Source organism: Tasmannia lanceolata, unplaced genomic scaffold (assembly GCF_043159265.1).
Source record: "Tasmannia lanceolata isolate RefF3 unplaced genomic scaffold, GAP_Taslan_0.1 ptg000020l, whole genome shotgun sequence".
In the NCBI taxonomy this organism is placed as follows: domain Eukaryota; kingdom Viridiplantae; phylum Streptophyta; class Magnoliopsida; order Canellales; family Winteraceae; genus Tasmannia; species Tasmannia lanceolata.
The window spans coordinates 8,940,219-8,956,952 of NW_027518697.1; the positions used below are offsets into that span (position 1 = coordinate 8,940,219).

The 16,734-nt window shown below is 38.2% G+C and overlaps 1 protein-coding gene across 3 annotated transcripts; it reads left to right on the forward strand.

Annotated features, from left to right (window-relative positions):
• The first annotated feature begins 520 nt into the window (after positions 1–520).
• LOC143855124 (cadmium-induced protein AS8-like) lies at positions 521–9,094 on the forward strand. Of its 3 annotated transcripts, none has more exons than XM_077365319.1 (3): positions 521–648; positions 2,239–2,485; positions 8,403–9,094. In XM_077365319.1, exons 1-3 carry the CDS (start codon positions 577–579, stop codon positions 8,684–8,686), a joined length of 603 nt encoding a protein of 200 aa, XP_077221434.1. In that variant the 5' UTR covers positions 521–576; the 3' UTR covers positions 8,687–9,094. The 3 variants fall into 3 exon arrangements, with proteins under 3 accessions (XP_077221434.1, XP_077221435.1, XP_077221436.1); XM_077365320.1 differs by having other exon boundaries at positions 527–634; XM_077365321.1 differs by having other exon boundaries at positions 590–634; positions 2,224–2,485.
• The last annotated feature ends 7,640 nt before the right edge of the window (positions 9,095–16,734 follow it).

Here is a 16,734-nt window from a genome sequence, read left to right on the forward strand (position 1 = left end):
TAAAAATAGCTGTAAAGACGGATCACTATATTACTGATATTGGCACTGACATGTCTTAATAATTGCACAAAATTACCTTGTCTGTTAAAGTTTAACCACCTGTTAAAGGTTATTATAAGGAATAGTGGGGATTTGCTAGCCAATTTTGTGGCAAGCAATTTGCAGCTGGGTTTTGCATGTGAGAATAGACACCTTAGATGAATTAAATAAATAAGACAAAATATGCCAAAAAGTGGTGTGGGCCTCATTGTACATAATTAGTTGATCTAAACCGTTCATTTGACGGACCCCAAAGTAGATCGGCCGTGCCCCAAAAATCTTCTCCGATCTCCAAAGATCGGATGATTAGAACATCCAATGGAAAAAGATAAGTCGGATACAGCCTATCTATGTTGGGCCCAACAAATGAACGGTTTAGATCACCCAATGACGTATAGGCCCCAATCTATTTTTTGCTGCACGTGCCTACACGACCCTCCACCAAATAAAAACTCAGATTATCCAATGGGAGAAATGATATTTCCACCCTCTTTCCCATATATAAAAAATAAAAATAAAAAAACTCAGATTTATCCAATGTCAATTGGCTCCATGCGCGGGAGAAATTTTGTTCCAGAAAAAAGGAGCGTGAATGGTAATGGAAACCCGGTAATTTATTTTCTTTTGTTTTGTTTTGTGTTGTTTTTTATCTTTCATATTGTGGTTTTAAATGTTTCAATGTTTTTTAATGGTTGAAGATGATCTTAGTTCTCTTCTAGGGTTTAAGGAAGAATTTTTTTGGATGTGATGTACTGAGGTTTTGAGTTTCCTTTTAAAGTTTTGATTTTTTAGGGTTAGCGAGAAATTATTATCTTTTAATTGTCCATCTGATTTATGAGTTTAGATTCATTACATGAATTTGTTTTATTTTACTTTTCTTGATAGGTTCTTGGATGAATTGAAATTTTGAACGAGAATGATCATTTTCTTATGGAAATTTTGTAGATGAAAATTTTAGACTATTCTCTTTGTTTAATTGTAAGTTTAGATGTTGTGGATGAAGAATTGCTATTTTTATTTTTGGTTTGCTTGAGAATGCAATGGGTTTTGAACAATTCTCTGGTTTTTTGGTATGTTAAGCAAATGGAGATAATGATGCTGAATAGAGTATATTTAATGGTTAATGCTTTCATTGATACTTTTGAGTGTTCAAATAGATATGGTAAAACAGAGGATGATTCAATTGCAATTTGTGGTTCCCTCTATTTTCTTAATTTATGACACTGTACTTCTTGGGTTTTGCTTTTGCACTTGTAACGTTTTGATTTCTTATGTTACAAGAGACCTTGAAATAGAATGTTCATTCCCAGTACCTTGGCATATGTAGGTTCTAGAATAGTTTCATTAACGTTTAAAAACTTGAAACTTGGCTTTGGACTCGATGGGGTCGAGTCTGAGTCAATTTGGAATGTGGTAAAATGCTTGATCAAGTTCATGAGTTAAAAACATATATGGGAAGCTGGTAGGTTCTGTAGACACAAATACTGTCCCAGGGGATTTGTTCCAAGAGTGAGGTCAAGATGAAGAGGAATCGCAAAGCTGATTTTCTCTTTCCAGCATTCAGAAGAGGAGGGTTGAGGAGACCTAGAAATTAGAAAAAGAGAGCTTTTATGTGCGTAGAAGCAGAAAATGAGAGTGGTGGTGGTTTATATGCATACATTTAATTTTCAAACTTCCTGAATCCCATCATTCTATTCTTCCCAATTAACACTATGGATTTCTACAATAACCCACCATATATAAAATTATACACACTATTGAACTTCTATTTCAGTTAGCAAATGTCAATAGTAATTTGGCCTTTATGGAATAGTAGGATATTTGGTCCATCCTTGTATTCTTCCCAATTAACACTATGGATTTCTAAAATAACCCACCATATATAAAATTATACGCATTATTGAACTTCTATTTTAGTTAGCACATGTCAATAGTAATTTGGCCTTCATGGAATAGTAGGATATTTGGTCTTTACTTTCAGCTCGAGTGGTTTTAACATTCCAAATGTCGTAAGGTATAAGCTCGTCTGTAACTATAACCTATTCTCGATCATTCTCTTTTCCTGTTCTGTCTCATATAACTATTTCATTATTGGATCCATCATACATGCGCTTTTTGTTCAAGTTTGACCACAATTTGGAGTTTCGTTTACTGGCTTTTAAGAATTCTAATTGCTTATCTTAGCATCTCTGATTGCAGGTCCTTATGATTATTAAAGGTTTGTTTAGGAGGTATGAAAGATGGAACCCTGTGCATCCAACTTCTGGAGCCTTTTGGGGCATGGGAATAGGCATTGGATGCGGTGTTGGATGGGGTCCAGGTTTTGGCCCTGAGGTCATTGGTTATGTTGGAGCAGGATGTGGAGTTGGATTTAGTGTTGGCATAACTCTGGCTGGTGTGGGTATTGGTCTTCCTACCAACTTCCTCCTTGAAACTCCTTACAATGGTGCGCTTTTTTGTTACTTGGATGTTTGCTTTTGTTTTCAATGGTTGATTTCAAACTTTCCCCTGGCGCTGTATCATGAGTATTATAAAATTTAAATGCCTATGTGTTGCGATTGATCTTCTATGATACTAGTAAGCTACATATTAACTAAAAAAAGATAAAAAAAAATAACACTGACCGCAACACATCCTGACCGAATTTCTTACATTGTATGCTACACATTGTATATTACAAAACTGCAACTATGTGCTGCTATGTATGGCACAGGAAAAATTTGCAAAATCCCTTTTGTATGCACTCACTCTTCCAAAAACCCATGAGTTCTCAACTTTAATCTGCCCCCGTCATTATTTTACTTTTTCAAGGACCTTGGAACTAGTGTCTGTCAGTGATTTTGTTTTTTCGAGTCCATTCGCTGCTATCAGAAGGTAATGGATTATATCATTTCTTTTTTCTGGTTGCCCTTCATTGTGATGGTTTTAGGGGGGAAAACGATGTGGTTCTAACTTCCCACCACAATCTATCACTCAGACCTGATTGCTATAAAGAAATTGGAATCGAAATCATGATAATAGTCTCTCATGCACACATTGCACCCCCCAAATGGTTCCCCGTGAGCCAGAAGTCCCTCTTTGATGCCATCCTTGCTTCTTCCTCTTCCTTTGTTGCCCGCACCAACATCATCCCATAAATAGGGTAATCTGGCATGCTAGTCAAATCTTGCCTCTCCAACCATGAGTTTGACTGTTTCGTGTTCACTCTAACTTGCTAAAATTCCTTGATGAGGACCTTCGTGGGCCCTGAATTCCTCAGGTTCTCACTTTTCTTTTAGCAAGAATCACTAATGAGAAGAATCTTTGGAAATTTTGGCAGGATCTTGGGCGCCCAAGCCCATAAATCTTGGTTATCTACATCGCCTGGCTTGGTCTCAAGAAAGCACCTGACCTTCTTCCCATTCTCTCTAGATTGTACCTCCCTTGCATGATGAGCTTTGCTGAAAATCCAGTTTTCTTTCTCCATTTTTCTTAGCTTTGCCGCTACTAGTACCTCGCTTGTTTGTTCTAGAAAGTGGTTTTAGTGTTGGATTTTAAGGAGAACCCTCTTTTTAGCCAAAATGGTGAATGCCTCTCCAATAGAAATAGGCAGAGTCGGTCTCTCAATAGGTTGTGCTGATAGAAGCGTGGCCTCAAGAGTGCTCATTCTGATCAAATTTAGGACCGATTTCACTAAACAAAGAGAGGGTTCTGTTCATGTGTCAACCTTGCGACTTAAAATACATTGGATAAATTTTTGACCTGTGATGTAGGAACATCATCATTCATCCTCAAGATTTAAAATAAGAAGACCTACCAAAAAAGAAAATAAAAAATAAGAAAGAAGAACATTGTATTTCTTGCCTTGACTATCTCGGTCTCGCTTTTCTTGCTTTAATGAAATTTCTCTATCTTTAAAAAAAAAGGATAATTCAAGTAGTTTTTATGAGTTCCATATGTTTCCATCATTTTCTTTTTGGTCTTCCTAGGATGTTTAGTAGTCATATGGACCAGAATTGTGGACAGAAACTGGATTTTGTGGTTTCTATATGGCTAAAGGTCATTTAGATATTGTAAAAGTTCGCTAGAGTTGTTTTATGTAGACCTTATCAATGTAGCGCATTAATATTTGCTTTTGGGGGCTAAAACTTTGATTTAAGCCACCATTACAGTTTTCTTTTAGGGTCAAGTTAGGTCTCTTAGGTTTCAAAGATCAAGGGCTAGGATTCGTCGGTACGGTACCTGAGATTCTTCTTGTGGAGTGCTTCTGGAAAGGTTCCTGAGATTCTTCTTGGGGAGTGCTTCTACAAGGCTCATGTCATGTGATACTGCACAATTAATGCTGTGATGCTAAATGATCAGTAGTGTGATGTTAGCAGATAGTAAGTTCTCTTGTTCTTGAGTGTGATACTTTCAGAATAAGATCAGAGTTTGCGTTCGGATTGAAGAAATACTCTTTGAATTTCTGCAATAGTTATAGTTTCTTGATTATTGTTTTAGTTGCTGGAAAATTTTTCTTGCACCAATAGTGGTCTTCAAGTTATATTATTTGTTGTTTCTTTTGTGAGTTTCATGTGAGTTTTGGGCTGAATTTTCATGTGATAATTCATGTGAGGGTTCGAGGGAGCTAAATGGGAGAAAAATGGAACCTGATGGGGATTTAACTGGAGAACTTACTTGGAGGAGTTAGTTATTCCGAGGAATCAGGGATGCACAAAAGTGTGTGTGGAGGAAATGCTTGAACTTGGAGAAATTGTTTTTTGATTGGGCTTCAAAGGGGTGGATATGGGGGGGTTTCCCTAAAAAGGCTAATCATGATGTTGGAGGGTTGGTTGGGGATGAAATGGAGAGGAGGAAATAGTGTTTACAGGACTAGGGGAGGGGGGGTGGTTATTCATTTTACTCCTATCTGACCATTTTATTAATTCTTTGTCCGTATTTGCATGAGTGAAGTACATAACTAAATGACGTTAAAAATGGAAAATGAAAGTAATGCTCTCGTACAAAAAAAATAAAATCCTTCTCCAATCTCCTCCTCAGGCTGGTGCATTGTTATCAATTGAGCTCAAGCTTTGAGGTAGATCCTATGTTGCATCGTACAGGTACGAGTTTCGGAATCCGACAGGGTTATGAGTGCTGGATTCAGCAAGCCTAAAAAAGAAAGAATAATGGATTCGCTGAAATATTTTAATCAATTATGAAATTTTTATTCCCGTGTAAAAACTTACCATTAGGATGGATAAAACTCAAAACATGTGGTAATTGTAGTTGTGGTAGTCCATTAAAAAAAATTAGATAAAAGAGATCTAGAAGTGTCGCATTGAATCCTGAAGTATTGGAATCCGACACGTGTCCGACATAGGTACTTTGCCTATTCAGAATAATCCATGTAACATAGGGTGGATACATAAAACTTTTCTTTTCCAACTATCTTGGAAATGTTTGAGCCAGTTTTACCTATTACTTCCTTTGAGCCGCATTCTCCCTAACAAAGTGGCAATCAACTTCAATATGATTTTTCATCTTGTAAACCCACTAGATTTAAGGCAATGCCTATGTATGCTTGATTATAACTTCATTGGATGTTCCACTATCGAATATTCATCCAAGTCATTTCAAATGTTGTGTGAGCATGGCCATATACACTGCTTGCATTTAGCCTTGTAACAGCTATTTGTTTCTTGGTTTTTGAAGGGTCGAGATTTCTTCGACCACAATGCAATATCCAAATGTAGATTTACTATCTATTTGTTTTTTTTAAGTTCCAAATGACCATTTTTAAAACACAAAATACTTTTCATAGGAGAGGGCATTAAGTATCTTAAAATTGTATAGACAACGTCTAGATGGAAATCCCATGGAGCATGCATAAATTGACGAACCATAGTTACAAACTTAAGCTAGATGACAATTCTATGATACATTGCCACATCTTCTAGTAATATTCCTTGTTGGTTATCAAGTCGACGGTTTTGTTGCATTGGCTATGAATAGGTCTCACTCTAAGTTTACCTATTCCACGCAGCAATTCTAGTGTGTATTGTGGAGAGTAGCTTTTATATGTGACTTAAAACACCATTCTATGTGTATATGAGTCGTGGGGATACACCACCTTGTATACGACTTATATACACATGCAAGTCACTTAGGATAGACTACCGTTATGCTTAGCAGTTTTGTATACAACCCGTGGACAATTTATGTAATTTGGTTTATTTTAGATATATGCAAGGTTTTAAATTTCGGATTTCGGTCCACACCGAAACTGAAACGTTCCAAAACTGAAATTCCCAAAACGTACCAAATTTCAGTCAAAATTTCGGGAGAAAATCCGTTGTTTCGTTAACTTCTACCGAATTTTGACCGAAATTTCAGGATTTCGGTTTCGGTGAATCCCGAAATTATAGCCGAAACCGAAATTTAAAACCTTGGATGTATAAAGGAGAGGATACAAGTTGTGAGACCTAACTTGTAATCCTTGAATTCCTTCGTGGCGTTTCTCTTTCATATTTCCTTTTCTCTCTTCTCCTCTTCTTTCTTAAATTTAATTGAGTATGATATGTATCTGAGCTAGTGAAGATCTATTGAAGCACTCTGTGAAGAGGACCTTCAAAAAAAATTCGTGAGGAAGCTCCCTCATATCTTGTCGTGGAGGTTTACTCATCTGTTTTGATATGTGTGACTTTGATCTAGACCATCTAAATTCCCTCGAATATCCATAGGGCAGTTCCTCCCTCTCCTGATGAGATTGGGTTAGGAAACCCTAATTTTATTTGGCAGGATTGAGAAGGGTCTTCTTGATGGAGTTGTTGATCCAAGAACCCTGAGTACTTCTTGCATGATCGGTGTTGGCCAATCGTAAGTTGCAGAGACTGGAGAGTTTGGGGTCGAGACTGGTGTCATCTCCAGTACTGGATTTATCTGCAGAGGAGGATGCTCACACAAGAAAATACCTATTATATCTCTGACTTAAAACCATAGAAAATACTAATATAGATAGCTATAACTTTAAAAAAAAGAAAAAAACACCAAGGATGGGCCTCATTCACATCAAAACTTGTCTTCTTCGCTTGTGTTGTTGCTCCAATCTTGGCTTTCCTTGCATCGGTTTTAACAACCTTTAGATTCTCCATCGCACTTACTGATCCACTTCATCATGAGGTTTTACCACGTCAAATCTGAATCATATCTCATAAATAACCTTATACTATATGTTGGCACAACATATTTGTTAATATTAGATGTGATGGATTGAGGGTGGCTTTGATATTCTACTGGTTGTATTCATTACTCTTTCTTACATAGAACCTCCTTCTACCAATTTTCTTAAAAATAGACTAACCAAATACTCATACAAAATAGCCTAAACCTTTTCCAAAGCAACTCAGCAATGTTTTGCATCTATTTTTGGAAGTCAGTGGATAAGATATCTAAACATACATATAACAGTCCCTCACTTTATGAAATATTCAAAATTTCCACCACCTAATTGTTAGAAATAACACATGGTTTACGTGTAGAGTTATGATGTAGGTAATTAATAGTAGTTTGGCAATTGCTTACTTTCATCCATATTTAAGTCATTTTATTAATGACTTGCATATATAAGCCATTTTTAGTGACTTCCATATGCGAGGCATTGTATTAGGGCTTTACATTAAATGATGAGACAATCAAGCTCCACTAGTCGATCATTGACTTCTCATCCGAATCCGAGTATTGCCCTACCAAGTCAATCAAAAACTCCTTTGACAGCAGAGTAATTGAAAAGTTGACCGCATCAATCATGACCATGGTTTAAAATTTCGGTTTCGGTACCGGTTTCGAAACCCTGAAATTTTGAAAATTCGACCGAAATTCCGAAATTTCGGCCAATTAACATTTCTTTCGTTTTTTTTTTTTTTTTAATTGCATTTTCTCGAAATTTTGAAAAGGCCGAAATTCAAAATTTCGGATTTTGGTCGAAATTTAAAACCATGTTCATGAGTGACTCACCCAAGTCGACTGCTTTTTAGCTTGACTGAGTTCTCATCCAAGTTCCGAGTTTTTAAATACCAGTTTTAACATGGTGTCAATCATCTGATATTGACTGAAAGGTTATCTCCATTTAGTCCAACAGAGTTAAAACTCCTACATCTCGAAACCCTAGTTTCCCCAGTTTTTTCTCTGAGTGGGAGACCCTAGTTTTTACTATTTTTCTCTCAAAATTCTGGCTTCTTTTTCTTTTAAACTATCAAAAACAAAACAATCACTGATCACAGAACTATTTCTATGCGCCGGCACATCTTCACAATGTACATGCAACTACTTGGACATGTCCCACAGATTTTCTCCATGCTGCCATGTGTTTAATTCTAAACTAAATGATTTGTTTTTCCTTTCAGCTTTGGTGGGAGCAACAAGCGGTGCTTTGGACTTTGGCAGATCCAGTGCTCTTCCTATTGTGAAAAATGTGGCAGGGGATGGTTGGAACCATGTTGTCCCACGCATATCCGGTTTCAAGAAAGAAGCCCATAGGAGGCTCATTAGCCTTAAGGTTGATCACTCCTTGGATCAAGTGGTTAACTTAACTGAGCTGAAGAAGAGTGCGACACAGCATGCTAGGTCAGCTTTGCAATGTTTAGGAGTATTCAGAACTCGATTCTTGCCACCTAGCAAAGGTACATGAGCCTTTTTCGTAGTTAAGTTGGGATTGAACCTCTGACCTCAAGGTTGCAGAACAAAGCCTTAACCAATTGAGTTAGAGGCTCGACTCTCTCAACATAATACACACATAATTCTTCTTTCGGAAAAAAAAAGAAAAAGAAAAAAAAAACATATACGTAATTCTTAGCAGATTATATCATCATCTTGTCTGTATACTTGACAGCCCAATGCTGAGAACTATTCTTATAGTTGATGCCATGGTTCTAGCTTGAGTTTCTCATTGCTTGTACTATGTTTTGATCTTTCCTACAGCCACCCATTAAAAGTTGAAGAAAAAGATCTCTATTGTAGGCTGTAAATATATCTTGAATGATGTAAATCTGCAACTATTCATGATTAATTATGGTATCTTAGATTATTATCTCATCTACATTTTGGTGTTCTGGAGAACTTGGGCATTGGTAAATCTTTCAATTGACAATTGCTGAGCAAGTACAGGAGCACAAATCTGCACTTAGAACATTGAAAGGGACAGTTACAAGAAAAAAATTGATCTGAAAGGAAATATCCAAAAGGCTGGTACTCATTAACGACAGAGCCAAAACCACATTGTCAAATTGGAATAGATCATTTTCTTGAGATTACTCTGTTTGATTCAATTTGTGAGCTATGTCCTAACCACTTTCCTGTTTTTTATGCCTTTTGGGGCCATACAATAGTGGCCAGCACATACAAATTGAAAATGAGGGGCATCAAATTAATTTACTCTACAGGGTTTTCATTGGAAAAGATGGACCCCGTCACGAAAAGGGTCCCACTGTTTTGAGGGTGAGTTTGACATTGCCGCTACGGGTGTCAACAGATCTACTTCGGATCAGTTCCACTTCCACCTGTCTTAGTTACGGTCCATTCAAATCTCGTATCGGTCGGATTGGAGTCATAGTGTTCCTTGGATCGGATTCATAGTGTTCTTCGGATCCTACTTGTGTCTTGGTCATGATCCATTTCAAATTGAACTGTCCATCAGAGTGTCCTAGTAGGTCCTACTTACATTTTACTCATAAAATTCTCAGAAGAGGGCAAGGGAGAGAGTAAGTGTGGGCCTTACAGTTGGCTGTGACGTTGAGCCACATCACCGGCCGGCAACACAGTGAGGGCAGTGGGCTAGGGACTTAGGGTCAATGGTTAGAGGAGAATGACTTCAGACTTGAGAGAGATGAATGAAAAAAATACTAAAAAAAAGTCATTCGAAAAGATGCATGTCTTATTTTTACTAAAATACCCTTGAAATGATATTTAAAGTTTAAAAAAAAATAAAAAAAATAGGAAGTATTTTCGTAAAGAGGGATGCTAAACTCAAGGATGCCTTTGCGTAACTGCGTAAGTAAGATGAAAGGGTGCCTCCATTGGTTGAAAGTCACCACCTTGCATTTATAATGGCCCCAAAAAATGTTAAAGTCAGAGACATTAAATCCACAATGTAACTTTCAACCAATGGGGTCGTCTTTTCATCTTATTTATGGAAGGGTGCTCCTGAGTTTAGCATTTCTCTTTAGTAAAATAGTGTAATAAAATCGGATATAGGACTGTCCTAGGACTTTTGTTAGTTGTCTTAATCCGATAGGTAATAATTTCAGATCCAGGGTCTTGAATTGTGTCTAGATCTCGTTCGTTTAAGACCTTTAAGTTAAGATTTGGATGGCCCATCTGGGTCCATCGAAACCCTAATTGCCCAAGTAGGACGGATACCGTGTTGTTTGACTTGCGTCTCAGCATCGCCTTTTTGTCACAATGTCACTCCCATCGAAAAAATTGACAGTCGGCACAACCATGTTTTAATAATTGCACAAAATCAGCATGTTTTTGAGAGCTTTAAATAATAAAAGACAAGATGGTTAATGCAATTATTAAAACACGGTTGTGCTAATATCATTTCCTTACTTCACTGGGGCAACTTTGTTTATTATTTAGGCTTCTGTTATTGGCACTACCATGTTTTGATTATGGGCTGAACTCACCTTGTCGTTTCTTTTTTAATTGGTTGAAGGGCTGCTGAGAACTTTTATAGGAATTGTAATAGCTTTTGACAGGTGGTTAAGTCATAAAAGATAAGGTGAGTTCGGCTCATTATCAAAACATGGTAGTAGCTTTTTTTAGCTTTTATTAATTAACTTTTCACGGCTATTACAACACCCAAGAGAATATCAAGATCCAATCAGAAAGTGGAAAACGAAGTGATAGTGTGATTATCAAAATGTGGCAGTGCCTATATCACTTCTCTTTTCTTTCTTTTTTTAAAAAGGAATGTTAATTAAACTGAAGGGTACCATTGCAAAAACACAACGCAAGGGCGTCTAGTTGCATCCACGTCACCCCAAATGCATTTATTACATCACTGAAAAATACAAAAGTAAAAGGTATGATAAATGTTGCAATGGGGCATACTTGTGGCAGTTTTTTTGGCAAGGGCACCCGTCAATTTCGTAGGGCTGCAACTCGGGTCGGGCGGGTCGGGTTTTGGAGAATCCAACCCTACCCGATAAATATCTCGGGTCGGGTCGGGTCGGGTGTTTTTTCGGAAAACCCACGATTCCCAAACCCGGCCCTACCCATGATAAATCTCGGGTCGGTTCGGGTCGGGTCGGGTTTTTTCATGTTGACGCAATTTTTTAACGAAAATTCTTGTTTGGCAAGGCAACTCAACTCATAGAAGCAGAAATTACACTCACTTTACACTTTGAATCAAACAATGATGTAATTACACTCACATTACACTTGAATCAAACAATGCTGTAATCAAACAATGTTGTAATTACAATCAAACAATGCTGAATCAAACACTTGAATCAACTCAACTCATAGAAGCAGAAATTACACTCACATACAATAACAGTGGGTGCATGAGTTTTCACTTTTAACTTTTAACCAAAAATAAAAAAAAATGTACATACTATAACTTATGTAACTCAGGTCGGATCGGGTCGGGTCGGGCCTCTTCAAACCCGGCTCGACCCTAGATTCATGCGGGCTTTTGAATGCTCAACCCGGTTCGACCCGAAACCCATGAAACCTGAACCCAAACCAGGCTATTTTCGGGTCGGGTCGATGCGGGTCGGGTAAAACCCGGCTCGAGTTGCAGCCCTACAATTTAGGATTCCTCTCTAAATATTCCGAATAATTCAGTAATTCTCGCATCTTCTTAAAGAGAATTTATATGATGCCCGACCGTCAAAATCTCAAGGGCTAGGTGTGAAACCACCTGCCCTTGGATTTTGATCCAAGTGTTTTGACCAGATCAAAATCTAGTGGGTGGTTTGCCAAACCACCTAGCCCTTGAGATTTTGACGGTCGGGCATCATATAAAAACTCCTTTTTAAAATCCAAATTTTAAGAATTAAATTTTGTCTTCTTGCATAATTCTTCAAAAAATTATACATCATCATAAATTGGTAATTGCTAGCCAATTACACGGAAAGCCATTTCACGGTCACGGCTGACTTTTGCACGAGAGAACAGCCACCACAGATGAATTAAATGAATAAGACAAAATCTGCTGAAAAATGAGCGTGTGTAGCTGTTGCAAAAGTCAGCCGAGAAATGGCTATCCCCGAAATTCCCTAGCAAATCCCTTGTAAATCTGATGAGAAATCCAAAATCATTTAAAAGGACAGTGCAGTGAAAAACTGATCCTACGTCCTAGGAAACACATGCACCTACCCATCATTTTTTTTTTGCTATGTCCTTTCTTCCGAAATCTTTCCAAGCATTTACTGAACTCTTCCCGAACAACTCTAGTAGCAGAAGACTGATAAAAAGTGTACTTTCCCACCCTCTTTGAAGTTTTTGGGGATTAACTGCTTCTTTAGATGAACAATGTGTTGCAGCTTAAAAGTTTACAGAAAAAGTGCATATAGTCCACAAACACTAAAATTATCTCTGCACACTTGCCATGGGACCACTCATGATATCATGAGTCCCGTTGCTTCCCCCCCATTGGGAACATGCCAGCCACCTTGGGTCCATGGAATCGATTCTGTGAGTTATTACTGTGAGACAGGCATTGGATGCACCCATCTGGGAAAATACTTGAGTCTGATCAGTAGCTTCTATCACTGTCAAGAAAATCTATTAAACAAGAGGATTTGCTTAGAAGCAACCTTCCCTCCATCCACACATCCCAAACTTGCCTATAGTTTCTTCTCCAATACTCCCAATGCCATATTTACTCACCCATGATCATGAGAGGAGACATGCGTTGGATTTGCCTGGAACTTACCTCGGAGAATAGTGATAAGTAGTGTTTGTGTTATCAACCATAACCCAATGTGGTTCGTAGCGGAATTGATTTTCCTTGAGGGAATATCAGCCTCTTGACCCACTTCGAGGGAAGGGTCGGTCCTCCTTTGTGCTAAAAGACACTTTCCAAAATAAATTTCTTCATTAATTTCTAAAGACTTGTTTACATGTTATTTATGTTGGGACACCCGGTAGAACTCACCCTTAAAAGCTAGCTGTTAAGGGGAGGGAACCCATTCCCTTATAAGCCCATCCACATCGTTACACTTTTCCGATGTGGGACTATTTTGCTTTCACGTAGAACCCCCCAACAATTTATTAATAAAAAAACTCACTTACCACTTCCTCTAAAACTCCTACCCTAGCTAATCTAGAAACCCTAACTCTTATATCTGAGAATGCTACTCAGATCAAATAACTAATAAAACAAATCTCACAACTTACAAAATCTAATCTAATTCATTCCACCCAAGTGGGACCAACTCATCTAGGCACGTAACATTCCACCCGCCTTGAAATCAATCTTGTCCTCAAGGTTGGAGATTAAGCCAATGCGTGAAAAATTAAATCTTCTTATGCAGATCTTCCTGAAATTCTTCTTTATTCTCTTCTTCTTCTTCTTTCCTTCTTGCTCCCTTTCTTCTTCTCTTCGTCTTACGATTAAGCAGCATTCCGTATTCCACCTTGATTTTGTCATTGCAGAAGAAAAACATGATCTAAGACCCTCCAAGGAGGACTGGAGTGTCCCCTGCTCGTCTTCGCAAGCGGTTTAAGAGGTTTTTTTTTTTACCTATAATAGATAATAATTAGTCAACCAGAATTGTGTACCTAACTAATACGCGAAAATCCTCGGGACTGATGGAACACGTTAGGCTAAGCCTCTTAAACTTGTCACATGCGAGGTTGGGTTCCACACAGTTCTATATTTCGGTAAGCCCCCACTTATGACCGTAACATTCCATCATGCTTCTGCATTTGTTGTCCTCGGTGGCCCACTTTGTGGCGGCTTTAACTCTGCTTTTTTCCCAGGTAATCCTTTCCTCAGGTTGTCCTAGTGGTAGTTTCACTTTTTACTAGTTAGTCATCTCTATAGGTCACCTCTTTTTGTATGGGTGTAACTTGGATCGGGTTCAACCCTGTTTTCCTCGTGTTGGGTTGGCGATTGTTTAGGTCGGTTCGGGTTGGAAAAAGGAACCCAAATATTTTTCTGGTTGGGTTAGGGCTGAGGCGGCGGGCAACCTAACCTGAGACAAAAACCGATCTTTGTTACTTTGTTTTTTTGTCACTTTTTATTAATTTTAATAGTCTAGTATAAAAGCTATTTTAACTTGAAACCCAAAGGAGCCGTTTGGATACGCGGATTTTAGAATCCATGATTTCTTCAAAATTGTAGTTAAGATATAAGAGAAGAAGTGGACCAGCCGTCGTTTTTTACTTCTCGCCCTTCTTTCTGACAGCAAGAGAGTAGCAGATCCTCCCATACTTCTAGGTTTCAGAAATCTCAAGATGCAAGAGAGATTTTTAAAACCTGGATTTTTCACTTAAAATCCAAGAAACGCTGTCAGGACAGCATACAGTTGCTTGATCATGAACCCTCTTTTACATTGTTTTCAAACTAAAATCTTGGATTCTAAAATCCGCGTATCCAAACGGCCCCTAAAAGTATTGTTGCATCTCATGTCGGGAAGTTCGTCGTTGGGTTTTCCTTCTTAAACCTTCTTCTCTGCCTCCCCTCTAGAACCCTCTTGAACTTGCATGAGAAACTCACATGTTTTCACCAGAAGGAGAAGAAACCCTCTTGAACTATGTTCTCTCTCTACCCACTAGTACCGCCACAAAGAAGGAGCTTATGAAGAAAAGTATCCACTCTGAGATCAAGAACGAAGACGTTGAAGCTTCTGGAAAGCGGTTCGATCTGGTGCTGCCACTACCACTTTCCGTTCACACCACGTTATCTTTAGATCTTTGGAATTTTGCCATTGCGCATTCATGCTTGGAGGAGAACTGAAGCTAGTCGACACCGATTGGTGTAAATCTCTGAAGGTTACGACCGTCTCGGGTTGGGGAAAAAGTCGGGTTTGGTTAGGGTTTGGGTTGACCCTCCTCGGTTCGGGGCTCGGTTTGGGTCGATCGAGTTATGTTGGGAAAATGCGCTTCTAGGTTGGGTTCAGGTTGGCCTCAACCTGACCTAACCTTGGGGCTGAGTTTCACCCCTACCTTCTCGTAACAAAAACACGTGACGTTGTGACTACTCTGATACTAAATGTTAGGTACCTAATTAATATGCCAAAAGCCTCATAATTGATGGAACGTGTTACGCTATGCCCTTTAAATCTGTCCCTTACTAGGCTGGTGCCCTCCTAGTCCCATACCTAGCTAGACTCCCACTAAGGATGATAACGGACTTAGCCAAATGTTAAATACTTTTTAAATAAAAAAATATCAACAAATCCTTAAATGCTACTTGTTTTATAATGTTAAACTTCTAGTTCTTCTTTTTTGACAAATTAACACTTCTCATTCCACTTCTCATTCTCGCTTAAAGAATCGAGCGGAAACGGAGTGATGAGAAATTTTAGAAACTGATATTTATCGCTTCGAGGAATCCTATTTTTTAGTCGACAAAGTAGCATAAATTTTGGAAACGGACCTTAGTGGGTCACGCAGCCGAACATGATTTTTGAGATTTTTTTTTGCTCTCGCATTCTCCACTCCTAAAAGGGGGAAATTCCGTAAAAGAATAGTTGCCGAACACACCCTTATTGTAAAACCATGTTTTTGCTTTCAATATTGATATGGAAAGTCCTCCATACCGTTCCAGACATTTCAAACGATGGAACTCCGAAACTCAAATGTAAGGGTTGGCCTAAAGCGGGAGAGAAGATAAGATGAGAAAAGAGGAATCGGTGGGGCCCCACTAGAAGCCACAATTCAAAAATAATTAAGTGCGATTAGACCCCCACATGGGGTGCACATGGACCTGGTACACGGATCCCCATTTAAAATCACCAAACTCCCATCTCGTTTTTTAATTGCCTTATTATCTTTACTATTTTTATATTCATGCCAAAAAATGTCTCAAAATATATCCCTTCTTTAGAGCTTTAAAGTAAAACATAGCAAATATTGAGGTGGGACCGGATTGTGTGATCCTAGCTGTTCATTTGATGGGTCCTACGATAAGGATACGGCTGAAATTCTTCACCCAACCAAATAAAGTCCACTAATTTAGTGTCTTGGATCATCTGCTAGATCAACGGTCCATGGATATGGGTTTCTTTGCATGTTGCTTAGGGCTACCACAAGTAGAAAGATCAGTTTCCTTGAAGAGGATTAAATCCTCAATAGTGGCAAGAGAAGTAAAATTAAAGATTGTCACATCTGCCTTGCTTTTGGACAAGTGGAAGTGGTTAGACCCTCCTAACATGACATATGATGGCCCACTTAGTTACCAAATTGTCGTCGTAGCTCATATCGGATTCCACCATACCAACAAAGGTGTGGATATATCTTGATATGTAGCCATGAGTTTCGGATGTCTTTATACTCCGATGACATTGTTATTTTTTAAGTTTATTTATTATAAATCATGATTAATGATGTTTTTGTATGATTTTACTTAGAAATATTATTAAATTTAAGAAAACGTTCATCGTACTAATATTTTTTATTAATTTTTAGAGAAAACTGTTGGTGAGCTTCTGCAAGGTTTTCTCAATCTTTACAAGGATGTTTTATGCGAAATATATTGGGTTTTAGGGCACCAACTCTAAC

Excerpts from the sequence above, each read along its gene's own strand:
- LOC143855124 (XM_077365319.1), top strand. The coding sequence starts at position 577 with ATGTCAATTGGCTCCATGCGCGGGAGAAATTTTGTTCCAGAAAAAAGG. Across the intron at positions 649-2,238 it reads TGAATGGTAATGGAAACCCG|GTCCTTATGATTATTAAAGG; the intron begins GTAATTTATTTT and ends CTCTGATTGCAG. Across the intron at positions 2,486-8,402 it reads CCTTGAAACTCCTTACAATG|CTTTGGTGGGAGCAACAAGC; the intron begins GTGCGCTTTTTT and ends TTTTCCTTTCAG.